At 45.6% G+C, this 19,284-nt stretch overlaps 1 protein-coding gene across 4 annotated transcripts in view; it reads left to right on the top strand.

Annotated features, from left to right (window-relative positions):
- The window catches only part of CATSPER4 (cation channel sperm associated 4), a 35,307-nt gene that overhangs the window by 1,326 nt on the left and 14,697 nt on the right, over positions 1–19,284 (top strand). For all 4 annotated transcript variants that reach the window (XM_081201974.1, XM_081201973.1, XM_081201976.1 and 1 more), the window contains exons 2-11: positions 571–651; positions 4,834–4,977; positions 7,422–7,523; positions 9,323–9,420; positions 11,215–11,335; positions 11,766–11,899; positions 14,580–14,772; positions 16,287–16,501; positions 17,054–17,216; positions 18,624–18,701. In XM_081201974.1, the coding sequence (XP_081058100.1) occupies positions 571–651; positions 4,834–4,977; positions 7,422–7,523; positions 9,323–9,420; positions 11,215–11,335; positions 11,766–11,899; positions 14,580–14,772; positions 16,287–16,501; positions 17,054–17,216; positions 18,624–18,701 (1,329 nt within the window). The remainder of the gene's footprint in view (positions 1–570; positions 652–4,833; positions 4,978–7,421; positions 7,524–9,322; positions 9,421–11,214; positions 11,336–11,765; positions 11,900–14,579; positions 14,773–16,286; positions 16,502–17,053; positions 17,217–18,623; positions 18,702–19,284) is intronic.

A 19,284-nucleotide genomic window follows, 5' to 3' on the forward strand; every position in this document is an offset into this window, starting at 1 on the left:
AAACCAACCACCTCTGTGCTTTGCATTAGAGATAGGTCAGAAAAACAAAGTCTTAGTAAACTGATTAGAAGGTTGCCATTCTCCTAGTAGGGATGGGGACCCCCAGGCCCAGAATGTGGCCCTCAGGACCTCTCTGTCTGGCCCTTGGGACTCTTCTCTGCCTCCCTGCCACACACACCCCCGCCACTGGTCCTGTTTTGCAGCCTCCTTGAGTGTTTTCGCCTGGATGGATTGCAACCTTGAACACTGGCAGTGCCTCTTGCTTGCCGGGATGGAGGGTAGAGGTGTGTGTGTGTGTGTGTGTGTGTGTGTGTGTGTAAAACTCACATTCCTTCCCCTGCCTGGAAGGAGGACGTGTGTCAGTGTGTGTAAAACTAGGCCACTGTTCAAAGGTAGAAATGGCATTTATTGCTCCCACACACTTTTGCCTCTGGCCCTGCCCTCTACTGGCATTCACCCCCCATCAGGAATGTGACCCTCAATATGAAAAAAGGTACTCCCCTTATGATACGCACGTTCAATATGTTTAGCCTGCTCCCACAAGAGTCTCTGTGTTTTCCTGTCTCCCAGGTGGCTGACGTAGGCGGTCAGGGACTTATTACTGAAGCAGAAGTCCCCGAGATCAACTGCAGATATGTCACTCGTAGTCAGGTATTCTTCTTCCCCCCCCCCTCCCCTGCCTCTCCTCTCCAAGGCTCAATCTCTTTGCTTGTTGTTTGACTTTATTCCAGAGCTCCCTGAACTTTCTTTTCCCCCCAGGTTTTGTTTTTTTAAGTTTTTATTCAGTTTTATTCAGCATTAATACACACATATTGCGAATATACAAGCATACATTTCAATACATTTCAATAAATTACAATATACAAGCATACATGCAAGCATACATTTCATACAGTCCTTAAAAATGTTCAAACATACCTACACTCAATCTCACAGATAATTCCTTTTCCCATCACCATCTACCACCCCTCACCCCACCTTTGTCTTAGACTTCCAATCTACTCAATTGCAATTTCTTTCCACTTCTATTGCTTTCTTTCACACACCTTTAACCTAATTTCATGCATCTTTTTCTATTACACATTGTTATCCATCTTATTTAGTATTTCAGTATTTAAAACGGAACTTGTTTATTCTAATAGGAGTTCTGATTTTTTGATATGGTTTTGCAAGTATCCTTTAAACACCTTCCAGTCCCTATCTATCTTCTCTTTTGAGATCCTTCCAATTTCTCCCATTGTTTTGGATATATTGTAATACTCCAATAATTTGGCAAGCCACTCTATTTTTGTCAGTATAATACCGCTTTTCCAATTTTTCTCAATCAATAGCCTTGTTGCTACTGTTGTGTATAAATATAATGTCTTGTCTTCTTCCTTTAGACTTCCTGGTACTATTCCCAATAGAAAACCTTCTGGTGTTTTCCTAAATGAATATCTGAACATTTTTTTTTTCATTTCGTTATATATTGTTTCCCAAAATTGTTTGATGTTTAAACAATTCCACCATATATGTATCATAGTACCTTTTCCAGTGTTGCATCCCTGAATTTTCACAAGAGCCCTGCTCCATCTGGTCCAGAATCCTGTTTTCCACAATGGCCAAGCTGTTGGCTATTTTTTCTAAGTCCTGCAGAGTGATTCAGCAGTTTTACCCTCAAAGCCCTAGGGATGAAGTAGACGCCACACACAAGACTTTGAAGATGACTCTTTACTTGCAGGATGGCATCTATTTACAAGCAGTTTCATACATATATACTAAGTCCGATGCAATGCCTTTTGCTCTCTTGAGCCCAAGAGAGTGTCTTCTTGCTACTTACTGTAAATGCCTGTGAAGCAGTCCAAGCTATAAATTATAGCTCTTCTGTCCTCACCAACTCCTCCAGACACAACGACTTCACACTCAGAAAAACATTGGCAAAACGGGGGAACAACCAGCCTTCCTCCAATTCCCACGCCGACCTAAGACACACACATGCTCACTTTTAAAGGGAGTTAACAAACTGACAAGGCAATGATTCAGTGTTTCTGTGACCTTAGTTGGAGTCACAAGATTTTGCAGCTGTTGCATTGCATTGAATTGGTTTTCTTTCCCCCGGTACAATTTATTCTTTGTAAAATACATTTTCTAATGAATACAGTACAAATACTAACAGTGGCCAAGCCAGAGTCGGCTCAAGATGTTTTGCTGCTTGAGGTGAAATAAAAGGTGGTTCCCTTCCCCAAGGCACAGACAGAAGCCAACTGGGTTGGTAAAAGGTAAAGGGGCCCCTGACAATTAAGTCCAGTTGTGAACGACTCTGGGGTTACGGCGCTCATCTCGCTTTACAGGCCGAGGGAGCCGGCGTTTGTCCGCTTCTGCAGACAGTTTTTCCAGGTCATGTGGCCAGCATGACGAAGTCGCTTCTGGCGAAACCAGAGCAGCGCACTGAAACGCCATTTGCCTTCCCACTGCAGTGGTACCTATTTATCTACTTGCACTGTGTGCTTTTGAACTGCTAGGTTGGCAGGAGCTGGGACCAAACAACAGGAGCTCACCCCATCACGGGGATTTGAACCGCCAACCTTTCGATCGGCAAGCCCAAGAGGCTCAGTGGTTTAACCCACAGCACCACCCACATCCCTCAATGGGGTTGGTAGCTGACTATTACTCCAATAGTGGGGAAGGGCAATGCCATCTACTGCGGTTGAGGGCAGCAGTCTAGCCTAGGGGGTACATAGCACTACAGCTCTGGACACTGCACAGACATCAGAATCTGCCACCTGAAGCTGCTGCCTCACTCTGCCTCATTGCAGGGCTGGCCGTGGGCCAAGCAGATGTCCATGGGAAGCTTACAAGCAGGACATGAGCTGGTGTTCCCCAGCAACCGGCATTCATAGACATACTGACTCAGATACTGGAGGTATTGCACAGCTATTGTGGGATTTTAATAGGCTTCATAAAACCAGAAACTCAGTGCAGGAGCCCCCCGATCATCTTCAAATGCAATGTCGGTTGAGTCATGCATGTTTCCTCCAGTGTAAAAAAAAGAAAATAAAGGATATAAACAAACCTTTTCAAGGACCACTTGGTTTGATCTCTGGGTTTGCTTTACAGTAAAATCTCCTTTTTTACCAGACCAGCTAGAATCATTTAACTCTTTTGCTAATACCAAGGTGGTTCTGTTGCCTTCCCTTGCCGTGTTAAGAGCTAAACTCTTGTCAACATGCCTATTATTCTGGGAGACATATTATGCAGCAGATTACATTGATGATAGGAGCAAATATTAGGCTTTTCCCAATGTTGATAATATTTAATTGGACTGAGGACGGTGTGTCTGCAGAACAGATATCTTAAAAAAAAGAAGTCTTATTGAAGTTAGAGTAGTATGGGTGAGAAAATGGAAACGCCCTCATGTCGCATCTATATGGGATGCCTACTGAATAACCTTGAATCAACGGAAATGGAGAGGCTGAGTCAGTCCATCAGAGGAATAACACTGCCTATACAGTGGTACCTTGGTTCTTGCACTCCCGAAACTGTTTGAAAACCAAGGTGCAGCTTTCTATTGGCTGCAGGAACTTCCTGCACTCAAGCAGAAGCCATGTTGGACGTTCGGCTTCCGAAAAACGTTCACAAACCAGAACACTTACTTCCGGGTTTGCGGCGTTCAGGAGCCAATTTGTTCAACAACTAAGCCATTCAAGAACCAAGGTACCACTGTAATACGAACTTGGTTGATTGGTGGTCATACTTTGTAAATTATTGTAACACAAATCTGAGAAATATTAGGCTTGAAATATGTTCATTTATGTACATAAGATTTGTGGAACTCTCTAAATAAATAAATAAATACAATAAAGAAGAGATCTTTTTTATGCAGCTCTTAAGTGCATTGCACTATTTTGTTTTATTTATTTTTTTAAAAAAGGTTGGCTCAGCTTCTAGCTATTGTTGGACCCAATACGTCAAGTTAAAAATAAAACAAGTTAAAAACAAACAAACCTTGGACTGAGAGGGTGAGGCAAATAAAACTGTTTTCAAAAATGCTTTAAAACCACTCTTGAACAAACCAATTTTTGAGCGAAATCTAAGCAGACCACCTTTCTCGTTTGTTTGTTCATTTATTTATTACACTTATAAACCTCCTTTTCCGCAAAGGAGCTCAAAGTGGCCCCCATGGTTCTCCTTTCCTGTTTTATCCTCACAGAAACCCTGTGAAGTAAGTTAGGCAGAGGCTGGCCCAAGGTCAACCCAGTGAGCGTCGTGGCAGAGTAGGGATTTGAATCCTGGGTTTCCAGGTCAGAGCCCAGCACTCTAACCTTTACACCACACTGGCTAGCGACAAAGGCTACATAGGCAAAGAAGATCCATGTAGGTAACTAAACAAGATTCACTGACGCTCCAAGGTTTCTGTTTTGTTTGTAAATGTAGCCATTAGGACAAATCTTGATTCAGGGAGAAGTTCTACTTGGTGCGAGCTCAGTTGTCATAATCGGCTCTTGAAGAGTCTCCTAAGGTCTTGCCTTCCCAGGAACCGCTGCAGCCTCCACCTGTGCTGTAGTATCGCCGACCTTCTGTCTCCACCATCTCAGGAATAGCCACAGCTCCACCCGCTGCCTCCAAAATAGCCACCTTTGTATCCACAGGAAGGTCTCCCTGCATGATCACCTCTGATCTGAGGCCCATCACCAGACTCTCCATCGGTAGTGCAGTGATAAATTCAGAAGGGACCATGCTACAGAGGAAGACAGAATCTCCGCAGAGAGAGACGGGAAGGTGCCGTTCCTATGTTTTGAGTTCCTATGCCCAGGCTGACTGACACCCCCACAATTCTGCTCCTTCCTCCAACAGGATGACTGGGACGTGGAAGAGTTTATCTCGAAAACATGCATGGGGACATTCCTCCATCATCCAGCCTTCAGGCTGCTACTGGCCAGCTTCATCATCCTCAACGCCATCACTATTGCTGTGCGAACAGAGCCAACGTTAGAAGAGGTGAGTTTTGACACACCAATCCAGGGCAGGGCCAAAGGATCACCGAGTGTTAAATGGGCACAGCACACCATCGACTCAGCCTTATTCCCTCTTCGTTATCCCTTTGACTCTCTATTTCATTGGTAGGGAACCTGTTGCCCTCCAGATACTGCTGGACTACAACTCCCATCATCCCTCACCATGGGCTTAGCTAGTTGCGACTGATGGGAGCGGGAATCAAATAATGTCTGCAAGGCCACAGGTTCCTGAACCCTCCAGTGGACTGTATAAGTTGCATCCAACTAGGGCTTCCTCAGAGTAGGCCCATTGCAATTAACAGAGCCCCCTATTGGCACTCTACGTTTAAAGCAGTCTCATGCCACTTTAAACATGTATAAAGGTAAAGGGAGCCCTGACTATTAGGTCCAGTTGTGACCGACTCTGGGGTTACGGAGCTCATCTCGCTTTATTGGCCGAGGGAGCTGGCGTACAGCTTCCGGGTCATGTGGCCAGCATGACTAAGCTGCTTCTGGCGAACCAGAGCAGCGCACAGAAACGCCGTTTACCTTCCCGCTGGAGCGGTACCTATTTATCTACTTGCACTTTGATGTGCTTTCGAACTACTAGGTTGGCAGGAGCAGGGACCGAGCAACGGGAGCTCACCCCACAGCGGGGATTTGAACCGCTGACCTTCTGATCGGCAAGTCCTAGGCTCTGTGGTTTAACCCACAGTGTCACCCGCGTCCCTTTAAACATGTATGCCTTCTCCCAAAGCATCCTGGGAAAAGTAGATTGTCATGGGGGCTTCTGAAAATTGTCAGGAGATGCCTATTCACCTCCCAGAGCTACAATTCCCAGAGTTCTTTAACAGTCACACCCTCTTCCCAGGGAACTGAGATGTCAAGGGCCTGATAGAGAGGTCTGGAGGTTCACCACCCCTGAGCTAAACCTTCTGTTTCCATGTTGTATCTGAGGCTTTAGGGCACAGGTGGGGAACCCTGTTCAATTTGGAGGCCATGTTCCCATTTGGGCAACCTTCCATGGAGCACACAGCAGTGGTAGGTGGGGCCAGAGTCAAAAGTGGGTGGAGCAACAAATGCAAATTTTCTACACAAGGTCACACCCCCTCCATCTAGACCAGGGGTCAGCAACCTTTTTCAGCCATGGGGCGGTACACCGTCCCTCAGACCATGTGGGGGGCTGGACTATATATTTTTTGTGGGGGGAAAATGAACGAATTCCTATGCCCCACAAATAACCCAGAGATGCATTTTAAATAAAAGGACACATTCTACTCATGTAAAAACATGCTGATTCCCAGACCGTCTGCAGGCCGGATTGAGAAGGCGATTGTGCCAGATCCGTCCCTCAGGCCTTAGGTTGCCTACCCATGATCTAGACAGGCAAAAAAGCTCAGGGTTCAAGGACACATTCCAGCCAGGCGAAAACACCCAAGGAGGGTGTGAAGGAGGGCTGGCAAGGGGTGTGGCCTGGGCTGAGTTCAGAGGTCCAGACTGTGAAGCTCGGAGGGCCGCACCATACAGTACAGGGTCCTGCACCATACACCTCACAGTGAGAATGAGAAACATGACATGGAAAATGCATATCTGCTGCTGCCTTTGTGTTGGAAGAAAGACCTGCTTCCTGCTGCAAGGCCCATTTTCACCTGGCCTAGGGGCCCAAACTCACTCTGAATAGCTAAAAGAGGCTCGTAGGAGGCCACTGGGACATTGCTGGAACAAACCTTGGGTTGGGGCAAGTGGCTAAAATGTTTTCAAATGTTTTAAACAGTTATAATTTTGGTTCCTCTGTTCTATTTTTGTCAGGTTGGTGTTGGTTAAATGTTTCGTTGGGATTGGTGGTTACTTTATTTTGAATATACAATGGAACTTCGGAAGCCAAACACCTTTGAACTTGAATGTTTCGGCTCCCAAATGATCAAAACCCAGAAGTGATTGTCCCGGTTTTCGAACAATTTTCGGAAGCCCAACGTCCAGTGCAGCTTCCGATTGGCTGCAGGACGCTCCTGCAGCCAATCAGAAGCCACGCCTTGGTTTTCGAACTGTTCTGGAAGTAGAATGGACTCCTGGAAAGGATTAAATTAAAAACCAAGGTACAACTGCAACTGTAAACTGGTTGTTGCTGTTGGTGGTGGTGGTTTTTATTGATTTGTTTGTTGCTTGTATAGGATATCTTGTTTTTTAATGTTTGATATTTTGTTGTGTTTTATATGTTGCAAGCCACCCAGAGCCAGATGGGCACGATATAAATTATTATTTATTATTATTATTAATTATTATAATTATATTATATTATATTGTATTGTATTATATTATATTATATTATATTATATTATATTATATTATATTATATTATATTATATTATATTATATTATATTATATTATATTTAATAATAATAATCTAGGGAGACTGCCAACTTTGTTCTTTCCTTCCTCTACTGTAGAAATACTTTGGGTTCTTCTCAGCCATAGATATGATTGTCATGTCTCTCCTTTTCTGCGAAGTAATCCTCAACTGGTACTATGGCTTCTCCTTATACTGGAAGGTGAGAACAGGGCACCTGCCTCAGTGCATAGATCAGCTTTGTCTGCGGGTGCTTAGTTACTCTCAAGAGAAAATAGGGTGTGGTGGCTGCAGGAAAAGGCAAATTCCATGCTAGGGATCCTTAGGAAAAGAAAACAACATGGCTGACACCATAATGCCATTGTACAGATCTATGGTGCAACTATGTTTGGAGTACTGTTCTGGTCGCCTCACCTGAAAAAGGATATTGTGAGTTTGGGAAAAAGTTTCAGGAAAGGGCAACCAAAATGATCGAGGGGACTCCCCTACAAAGAATGGTCTCAATGTTTAGGGCACGTAGGAGGTGATATGAACCTGGTCTCCCAGGTCCTAGTCCAGCACTCTAACCACTAGACCACACTATGGCTTTACACTATGCTAAGGCGTGCAGAAAAATGCATACTGTATATTAGAGGGAAAATGCATTTAAAATGCATTATAATAGGGGAAATTGCAAAACTACATATAAGATGTGTGTATTAAGAGATATTTGTACCAAAATGCTGGCAAATTTCACACTGACTTAAAAAATAATAATCACAAACTGATGCAGAAATGTGGAGTGCTGAACTTAAGATGGAGAAAATGACAATTTGAGATACCGTATTTTTCGCCCTATAGGATGCACTTTTTCCCCTCCAAAAATGAAGAGGAAATGTGTGTGCGTCCTATGGGGCGAATGCAGGCTTTCGCTGAAGCCTGGACAGCAAGAGGCGTCGGTGCGCACCGACCCCTCTCGCTCTCCAGGCTTCAGGAAGCTATCCGCAAGCCTTGCGCACCCGGCGGGAGTTCCCCCGGGCGCGCAAGGCTTGCAGGCAGCAGCCTGCAGCTCGAAGCACGGGGCGAACTGCGGAGCACGCCCCGTGCTTCGGGCAGATGTCCGCAAGCCTCGTGCGCCTGGAGGGAGGCTTGCAGGCAGCAGCCTGTTCTGGGGGCTGGGGTTGGGGAAGCTTGGGCTTCCCCCGCACCAGCCCCGTGCCTGGGGGAAAAATAATTTCCCCCCCTTTATTTCCCCCCCCCCCAAAAAAAATCTAGGTGCGTCCTATGGGGCGGTGCATCCTATGGGGCAAAAAATACAGTAAACTGACATATTATCCCACCCCTATGCCCAACATCATCCTGAGGTTCTTCAAGGAAGACTGGTATCACAGGAGTGTGCCGGTCAGTAATAACACAGTTCAAAGATAGAGTAAATTCTTTATTAACAGATTTGATTGAGTGTCAGACCTAATGAGCAGAGCAGCTCATTCCCAGTGGTCTTCCTCCATGAAAATCAGTTGCCAAGACTTTTTCCAAGCAATCAGAGACAGCAGCCTCATGCAGCCAATCTCTCCTCCACCCTTTCCATGCCCCTTCTGGTTCTGGGAGAAATGGGGGAGGGGAGAGGGGTTTTCGCTTAGTAGGAGAGGGAGACACCCCTGACCCTTTGCCAGCCTGACTCATCTCTGCCTATTGGCCTCCCACATCCTACTCTCCTGCTTCAGCTTCTGCTTCTGTTTCTTGACTGCTCTCTGCCACAGACTCTCCCAGCTCACTAAGCCCTCTCACTTCTCCAGCTTCCAACACCGCTTCTTCCCAATCTTCTCCCTCTTCTCCTTCTGACCACTCACTCGCCGGGCTCTGAAACTTCTTCCCTAAGGGGTTCCCCAGCTGGATCCCTCCACCATTCCTCTGCATCCAACCATTCCATGACAGATGGGATGTAAATGTGGGAATTAAAATGAATACATTCCTTTGAGATCTTCCATATGACAATTCATTGTTCCCTGTTTCTTAACTCAGGATGGCTGGAACATAATAAATTTTTTCATTATGCTGCTTCTGTTCCTTGGCCTGATCTTTACCGCACTGAATGACAGAACAATTGTCCACATGCTCAGGTAGGAATGGAGGGCTGTCTTTGTTCCCAAAATTCTTAGGAGGTGTTGTTGTTGCTGCTGCTGTTGCTGTTGCTGTTGCTGTTGTTAAACTCCTAAAGGAGCCCAGAGCAACAAAAAAAGGGGGGAGCAGCAAAACAATATTATTAGAAATAAAAATAAACATCTAAACATGTTTAAAATCAATCGTACATCCTTGTAGCTTGAGATGTACGAAGGAACCATCATTTTCTGTTCTGCCCTGTTGTCATTGCAAACAGCTCCGTTTCTTTTCTGCTGCAGTTTATATTGTGCTAAAAATGACGTTATGCATCTTGCTGCTCACTGTGCTGAGCTTCTGTAACTTACACTGTCATTATATTACAGTGGTACCTCAGGTTTACATACGCTTCAGGTTACATACGCTTCAGGTTACAGACTCCGCTAAGCCAGAAATAGTGCTTCAGGTTAAGAACTTTGCTTCAGGATGAGAACAGAAATCGTGCTCTGGCGGTGCGGCAGCAGCAGGAGGCCCCATTAGCTAAAGTGGTGCTTCAGGTTAAGAACAGTTTCAGGTTAAGAACGGACCTCTGGAACAAATTAAGTACTTAACCCGAGGTACCACTGTATTCTGCCTCAGACATTTTCAGTGCCAGATAAATGCAGCAGAAATGGCAGGGAGGGTAACGTAATCCATGATGCATTGCTTTGCGGATTGGAAGCCACAGCAGCAAATGCCAAAATTTGGTGAAATGCCATCCATCAAATTGAGTTCTGTCCTGGACAGTGGGATGAATAAGCGAACACCAGCAGTTTCTGCTCCTGTTTCCATTTTGGGCAGAGTTCTTCCACATGCCTACTCATGTCCCATGATTTCAAGGTTACAGGGAATAGTTTTTGGCTCAGCCATCAAGTACCTGGGTGCACAGGGGAGCTTTTCAATTTCTACTGAATGTTAATCATGAGGGACACAGATGCGCCTTACCAGGCAGGGCATTTCACAAACAGGCAACTGCCACTGAGAAAATGCGGGCTGCATGCTCCATTCATCCTCTCTCATGAGGTCTGCACTCTGCACATGGTAGAGAGAGGATCCAGGTTGGTCAGATGATTTGGCCTAACACTTAATTTAGCTCTTCATCTAGGGGATAGATCTAGGCCCATAGTGAGAAGGGGATGTTGGACTCAATGGGTCATTGGTCTACTCCAGCAGGCTCTGCTTCTGTTCTTACATCACTTCTGAGCAAGTGAGTAGTGAGATGTACGTTTCCGAGCACAATTCAAAGTATTGGGGCTGACATTTAAAGCCCTGAACGGTCTTGGCCCAGTATGCCTGAAGGAGCGTCTCCACCCCCGTCGTTCAGCCTGGACACTGAGATCCAGCTCTGAGGGCCTTCTGGCACTTCTCTCACTGCGAGAAGTGAGGTTACAGGAAACCAGGCAGAGGGCCTTCTCGGTAGTGGCACCCGCCCTGTGGAACGCCCTCCCATCAGATGTCACAGAAATAAACAACTACCTGACTTTTAGAAGACATCTGAAGGTAGCCCTGTTTAGGGAAGTTTTTAATATTTGATGCTTTATTGTGTTTTTACTATTCTGTTGGGAGCCGCCCAGAGTGGCTGAGGAAACCCAGCTGGATGGGTGGGGTATAAATAATAAATTCTTCTTCTTCTTCTTCTTCTTCTTCTTCTTCTTCTTCTTCTTCTTCTTCTTCTTCTTCTTCTTCTTCTTCTTCTTCTTCTGTCCTGTATGCAATCTGTGTGCTCTGCCCCTGAGCTTTAAATGCAAGCACATCATTATTATTCCTCTGCTTTCCAGAGTCATGAGACTGATGCATGTTTGCACCATGGTGACTGGTCTGGCACGGATGATCCAGGTGATCCTGCAGTCCATTCCTGACATGGCTAACATCATGATCCTGCTTTTTGCCATCATGCTGGTGAGATGCTGTCAAATTCCTCTTAAGTCAGTGTGCGGTGTGTGGGAATGAACTGAGATCCCTTCTGTCTCCTACATCTTCCTGCACCCACTCAGTGCTCCTTCATTTTGTTCTTTCACCGCTGCCTTTTCTTTTTCTTTTTGGCAATCCAGGCATATGTATGATGTAGGAATGAGGGATAAAACCAGTTCTGTTTGCTTTGAAGTTGACCTGAACCAATTCACACTTTGCAAAACAATACGCAAACTGAAACAAAGGCAACTTTGAAAGTTGCGTTTTTCTGAGTTTTTCAGTGCAGCTCACCAGCAGAGGAATGTGTACAAAAATGCCAGTGCCAGGGTAAAGTGTGCCTAAAAATGCATATGTTAGTGCAAATAAAACCCGGAAACCTTCCTTATTTTTGCATCACCGTTGCTTTGTCCTTTTGCAGGTCTTCTCTGTGTTTGGTGTTACCCTCTTTGGAAGCACGGTCCCAACGCATTTTGGGAATATGGGGACTGCTTTGTACTCCCTGTTCATCTGCATAACGCAGGATGGGTGGATTAACATATATGACGACTTTGAGTGAGTAGCTTGCAAACCATGCTCAGCCACAATGAACAAGGGTCACTGGTCTTCTCGGTAGTGGCACCCGCCCTGTGGAACACCCTCTCATCAGATGTCAAGGAAATAAGCAGCTATCTTATTTTTAAAAGGCATCTGAAGGCAGCCCTGTTTAGGGAAGTTTTTAATATTTAGTGCTGTATTGTTTTTAACACTCGATTGGGAGCCGCCCAGAGTGGCTGGGGAAATTCAGCCAGAAGGGAGGGGTATTATTATTATTATTATTATTATTATTATTATTATTATTATTATTATTATTATTATTCCAAACAAGAGGAAGTAGTGAAACCAGATGCCTGCAACTTCTCCAGCTGCAGTGAAACATGCATCTCCCATTTTGGTCTCTACAGCCACAGCAGGTGCTGTGAATCTCCAACAGTTTAACTCTACTTCTGATGGTGCACACTTCTGTTGTCTCTCGAGACAGGCGGATGCCAACAACTGGTTCTTCATTCCAAACGAGAGGAAGGGCATCATGCCAATAAATGATGTTCTGAGTTGCAGCCATGTTAGGCTCAGCATAGTCTATGCTGACTGGTAGCAGTTCTTCAGGGATTCAGGCAGGGAGCATTTACAGCTTTACCTGGCAATGTCAGGAATTGAACCCAAGACCTTCTGTGTACAGAACAGGTGCTCTTCTACCAAGCCCTTCCTCAAGCTTACTGTCCCCTATGGTCCAGTAAAATCAGAAGAAATACTGGAAGAAGCCAGCAGGTGGGACCCAGACTAGGTTAGTCCAACCAGGACTGGCCCTATCATTAGATAGAGTGGGGCAGTGGCCTCACATGGCAAATAATGGTGATCATGGATTGTGAGATTTCTGCCAAAGAAGCCAGGTTTTTGCCCCCATCGTAGGAGTCAATTCCTAGGGGCCGTGGGGTCTTATGATAAAATATTATAATACATTATATTATAATATTATATAATATATAAATATATAAATACATTCGTACCTTCGTTCTCAAATGAAATCTGTTCCGGAAGTCTGTTTGACTTCCAAAAATGTTCAACAACCAAGGCACAGCTTCCAATTGACTGCAGGAGCTTCCTGCACTCAATCGGAAGCCATGGAAGGCCTGTTGGACTTCCAACAGGTTCCAAATAACTTTTGCAAACCGGAACACTCACTTCCAGGTTTGCAGCGTTCAGGAGCCAAAATGTTTGAGCAAGGCGTTTGGGATCCAAGGTACGACTGTATATTATATTTGAGGTGGTCCCCTCAAATATTTTATTGTATTCTAATATAATATATTATAATACAATGAAATATATGAGGGGGCCACCTTCCCCCAAGTTGATGAGCATTGCTGTTCAAATGGTATGTGTGCACTGTGTCATGTGATCAGTTATGTGGGGCAGGGCTTACCTGCCTCCCCCCATATTTTGTTCAAGCTGGTACCCCTGACCCCCATTGACGGTGGCTAGTTGCAAAAGAGGGACAGGGCTTCTGCACATTTAATAATAAGCTATATCTGCTGAAATTCTCTCTTCTCAGCAACTTAAAGGGGCAGGAGACCTGTCTTCTTTTCTTCACCAGGCCATTCTAAATGCATCCCAGATGACATTTAGGCTGGCAGTGAAAACATTCTCCTCCTGGGTGGCTTTGATGTTCATAAAGAGATGACTGAAGGCCTTAACTCTGCTTCTTTTGATTTTAAAGTTTTTAAAACTTTTAAAGTATTTGCTTTTGTTACTTGACGGCCATTTGACTTGCTTTAGTTCTTTTATGTAAATTGCTGCATTTTTTGGAGGGAGTTTCCTTTTTTAGTGTTAGAAAAAGAAGTATAAAATTGATTTGATGAATAGTAGAGGGCTGGTCCTAAGCTCATCCACACTGACCTTTTGCCCCATGCTTTCTAGGCACAAGTCTGTGCTTTCCTGGTCCACGCCGAAGTGCTCTTCTCTCCTTTTGTCCCACTGCTTTCCCCAGGAAAAGCTGCTCTTTAATGCTGAATCAGAACAAACAGCAGTTGGGGTTCCCCACGGATTGCCGAGAATGTTGAAGAGCTGGTCTTCACTGGGAAGTAGGGGAGGTGGGTGAAGCTCTTGGATGCAGATCGGAAAAGTACAGACCTGCGCCTAGGAATCGCAGAGGAAAATTAGTCTGGATGAGCCTTCAGACTGACATCAGAGCCCTAGATCAGGAATGAGGAGCCTGGTGCCCCCCAGACACTACTGGACTCCAAATCTCATCAGCCCCAGCCAGCATGGCCAGTAGTCATGGGATGATAGTCTAACAATATCTGGAGGGCCTGCAAGGTCCCCATCCCTGGCCTAGAGAGAAAAGGATATGGGAGCCATGGCCCCATCCTCAGAGTAGTGGCAAAGGGTTCCCGCCCACCCGCTTTGGTGATGAATGTTATGTACTGAAGTTCTCACCCTGGGCCAACAGGGGGATACTGTAGATAGTTTTCACTCAGGTCCACATATGCAAATAAGGGATTGAAAGTGACGTTCAGTGATTGGATGGTTACAGAAAATGGTTACTGTTGTGTTCTAGTGGAGCTCTATATAAGCAGGCTGGCTGAACCCTTCAGTTCTGTTCTGGCCTGTGAATAAACAAGAGCTGTTTGAAGAATCGCTGTGTCATCTGATATGTTCACCCACAACTTAACAATGGCATTCCTTCTTTCCTTTACAGAAAGGAAGGTCTTGCTTTGGAGATAGGCGGGGCTCTCTATTTTTTCATCTTCATCACATTTGGGGCCTTCATCTTTGCAAATCTGCTTGTGGCTGTGGTGACGACGAACCTAGAACGGTCTGTAAGTGAATACAAAGAGAAGAAGCAGTTGGAAGCTCATATCCCTGTCAATATAACCGACGCTGGAATGGATGTGAGTATTAATTCAAGGGCTGGAGAGGGAAGCCAGGTGGGAAATTGGCACAGAAAGATGCCATTTAGGAGCCTAAAAAAGTAAAAGGGCCTCATTCACCAGCATTTTACTAATACAGTATACCCATTTTGGCATGGATTTTTGTTTAATATTGATTTTTTTTTTGTATGCTTTTTTGCATGTATACACATTTTGCTTTTTTTGCAATATAGAATTTTTGGTATACAATTCTGTTTAACATTGACTTTTTTTGTCTGCCTTACTATACTTTTTTGTATGCAATTTTGCCCAACGTACACAGTTTTGCCTAGCCAATTCCCCCAATGTAAAACATGTTATTTTCACTAATATATCCATTTGTAGGCACACTTTCCCCTCAAAGATGCATTTTTGTACACATTACTCAACCAGAAAAGTACATTGAAAAATTCAGAGAAGTGTGAATTTTGAAGAGTTGGCTATGTTTTGGATTGCATATTATTTTGGAAAGTGCAAACTACTTTCAACTTTCATGTGAACTGAATTTCAGCCCTATCCCAACTCTCAGCTTTATTCACTTTGCCCTTCAACATCAATAAAACAGACACAGTTATATTGTCTGAACCATTTAAAAAAATATTTGCAATCAGTCCTGTGGAATTCTTTGATGAAAACCCTAAGAAGGAAGACTTTACCACTATATGGTTGTTCCCTCCTCAGGGTTCCAAGTTTCTGGTGTGTGATTCTCATGGCTGCCAGCCAATGTGGTGTAGAGGTTAAAGTGTCAGATTAAGACCTGGGAGACCATTGGCTCCCAGTACGTTTCTGAGCACAATTCAAAGTGTTGGTGCTGACCTTTAAAGCCCTAAATGGCCTCGGCCCAGTATACCTGAAGGAGCGTCTCCACCCCCATCGTTCAGCCCAGACACTGAGATCCAACACCGAGGGCCTTATGGCAGTTCCCTCACTGTGAGAAGCCAAGTTACAGGGACCAGGCAGAGGGCCTTCTCGGTAGTGGCACCTGCCCTGTGGAACGCCCTCCCACCAGATGTCAAAGAGAACAACAACTACCAGACTTTTAGAAGACATCTGAAGGCAGCCCTGTTTAGGGAAGCTTTTAGTGTTTGATGCATTACTGTATTTTAATATGTTGTTGGAAGCCGTCCAGAGTGGCTTGGGAAGCCCCACCAAATGGGTGGGGTATAAATAATAAATTAATAAAAATTAATTAATAATCAAGGTTCACAGCCTCACTCAGCCAGGAAACTCCCTGAGTAACCTTGGACCATCCAGTGCCTCTTAGTCTGACCCTTCTTCATAGGGTTGTTGTGAAGATAAAAATGGGAAAACAGAGACCCACATATGCCACTTTGAGCTCCTTGGAGGAAAGGTGGAATACTGAATGGAGTTTTGAAAATTTTTATTTCAATCCAGGGAGACACCAGGGGAAAAAAGCTCAGTGGATTGGGATGGCCCCTGTCATTTTATGACACTGGAACAAATACAGGGACCTAACTATATTCCTCCTTGAGCAGGAAGGCAGTGATGATGATGTTGAACCAAGTCACCAAGAACCTCTGCATGTAAGAGAGGTCATGCGTGCTACACCCATGGTGCACCACCAGAATTTGCTTAGCCTTGGAAACTTGGGTAACCTGAATGAAGGCACCTGCGAAGAACTCTGCGTTGTCCTGGAAGCAATCCACGAGAACCTGAAGGCATACCGGGTGATCCGGGATGAGATTGACCAGTAAGTCTTGCCTGTTCTCCTGAAGGTTGAGAAGCACCTCAAATGTCACTTCCTAACTGGAAGAGCTGACTTGACCCCATCCCCAAAGCCAGAGTAAGACAACCTGGTGGCCTCCAGGTGTTTGGTGGACTCTAACTCCTAGCAAACCCAGCAAGCAGGGTCAGTGGTCCAGGATGGTTGGAGTTGTAGTTCAGCAGCATCTGGAGGACACCCCACTGACCCTTCCTCTTGAGCTCTGGCCCATCCCGGGGAAATCTGTGATCCTGTTACTTTTTTCTTTTTCTTTAAAGCAGCTAAAGTGGGTGGAGCAAACTGGACCAGGAGTGCAGCAGAGGGAGGGAGACTTTTAAATTCCTCCCTAACTGCTTCCCTGGCCTCCCCTTCCCTGCTTCCCAGGAGCTGCTATTAGTCACACATCTCAGGTGTCAAAGGCCAAGGTAAAGAGATATGTCTTCAGCATAGAATTGAAACTATAGTGAAGGTGCCAGGGGCACATCTTTGATGGGTGAAGCAAGTCTCCAGCATTCTTTCTTCTGTGGTTACTCTCCACAGAATAGTCGATGAAGTGAGGTCCATCAAATTCAATGTAGATCAGGAGCAAGAGGTGGTTCTGCGAAACATCCGTGGATCTAACATCTCGGAGAGTATGCTTAATGCGGATCCCATGCAACCAAAGGGTGGCGATGTTCTCAGTGCCATGTTTAGCCTGGAAAAGGTATGGTTGCTTTTTCATGCCTTTGAAGGCAATGCGGGGAGCAGGTCATTCCACATCAATCAACATTACTTCTATCACAAGTCATTCTCCTCGCTCAAGGGCAGCCAAGGTGCTGCCTTCCATTTGTCATTGGGCTCCAAATCCCACCAGGCCCTGTCAGGGCCAGCCCACCCATAAGGCAAGGTGAGGTGACTGCCTCAGGTTTCAGGATCCACAGCAGCAGCAGATCTCAATGTAGATACTCATGCCCTCCCTCCTTGTTCCTGATGTAGATATTCACTCACCCCTTTTTCCCTGGGGGGAGAGGACACCATTTTGTGGTCCACCTCAGGTGCCAAAATGTCTTGGGCCAGCCTTGGGCTCTGTGGTGGGTCTCGGGAAACTGATAAAAAAAAACAGAGCTTGCAAGCCCAAAGTCCTAGAGGAGTAGAAAGGAACAGGTTGTATGTCTTGCACTGTTGGAAAGGGACTGGGAAGCACTTTTGTCTGGTGAGCCATTATGCCAACAGGCCCATCTCTTGGCATCACACAGCACAGGTAGGTTCAAGCCTATCAGAAAGCAGTAGGGCTTGAATGCGCTCTGAACAGAAACAGTGTGGAAGGCAAGAGCTGCTACCAAGGAGCTATCAGGAGTGCATGGCTTAGAACACATTCCCAATTGTCGCTTTGCACAATTGGGGCTGTTTAAATTTGGCGCCCTGTTGTTTTGGCCAGCCTTTCAGGCCGAATTTGGCCCATGGGCTGAAGGTCCCCCTCCCCTGTGGTAGAGATCCTGTCCTCAAACTCAGTGGGCTTCAGACAGCCTGCCCAACCACATGCCACACTCTTTGAACCCATTTGCACTCTTCATCTAGTGCAGTATCATACTGCTTTAAAGAGCCATGGCTTCCCCCAAATAATGCTGGGAACTGTAGATTGTCACGGATGCGGAGAGACACTTATTCCTCTCATGGAATTACAATCCCCTGAGTGATTTAACAACTAGTCCCTCTTCCCAGGGAACCCTGGGAATTGTAGCTCTGTGGGGATTTATTGGGGCAAGCCATGGATGTTTAAAGTGGTATGAAGCCAAATGCATCTAAATCTAAATCTCAGGTTCATGGGTTTGAGCCCCACGTTGGGCTAAAAAGATTCCTGCATCGCAGGGGGTTGGACTAGATTTTATTTTGGGGAGCCAAAGACCCCCCAGGAGTTGGCTCCTATGCACAGACCTCTCATTTGCTCCTGCTCTGGCTCACCAAAAACCTCCATCTCTTTTACACATCGAAATGGACACAGGTACATGTTCTGGGTCCCCAGTCTAGACATGGCCACTGTACCTCTGTGGCCCAAGCCAGCAACACACACACACACACACAAAATTCTCTCTTAAAATTGCCCTCATTCTTTGCCTTCTTTCTCTGGCAGATGAGCCCGGACGTGGAATTCCAAAAGGGAGGGGTGAAATCAGCTGCCATGAGAGTACGGCGGCAGTCTGCGACTCCGGTAGGTAGATCAGCAGCTTTTGTTCCTTCTCACGTACCACAGAAGAAACAGGTCCAAGGGGAACTTCTGCACACAGTGCAAAGTTAGACTGTGGAATTCCTGCCTCCTCCTCGCAAAAGGCCGTGATTACATGGCGTTAAAAGAGGATTTGATAGTTCCAGGCTATCAATGGAGACGAACTTTGATGGCTATGGTCTGCTTCCTCTGTCTGAGCCAGTAGTATTCTGAATGCCAGTCGCTGGACGCCACAGCGGGGGAAAGGGCACTTGAGCTCAGGTCCTGCTTGCAGGTTTTACACTGGCATCTAGGGCTGGGCAGTTTTCAACATCGTGATGTATCGCAAGCTAACCATTGTGATATACCGATATAACATGACCTCAAGGTCTGGGGCTGTGGAAGGAAGGAAGGAAGGAAGGAAGGAAGGAAGGAAGGAAGGAAGGAAGGAGGGAAGGAGGAAGAGCAATCTCCCGGTTGGGCTGTCTGCCCTGGCATACCCAGCAATTGCCTCTTGCAGTGGCTGGGCATGAATGCTTTGTTTTAAAGCTCTGTCTGGTGATATATTGTCATTCTGAAACAGTCGCAA

This window comes from Podarcis bocagei (genome assembly GCF_964188305.1).
Source record: "Podarcis bocagei genome assembly, chromosome: 7".
NCBI lineage: Eukaryota > Metazoa > Chordata > Lepidosauria > Squamata > Lacertidae > Podarcis > Podarcis bocagei.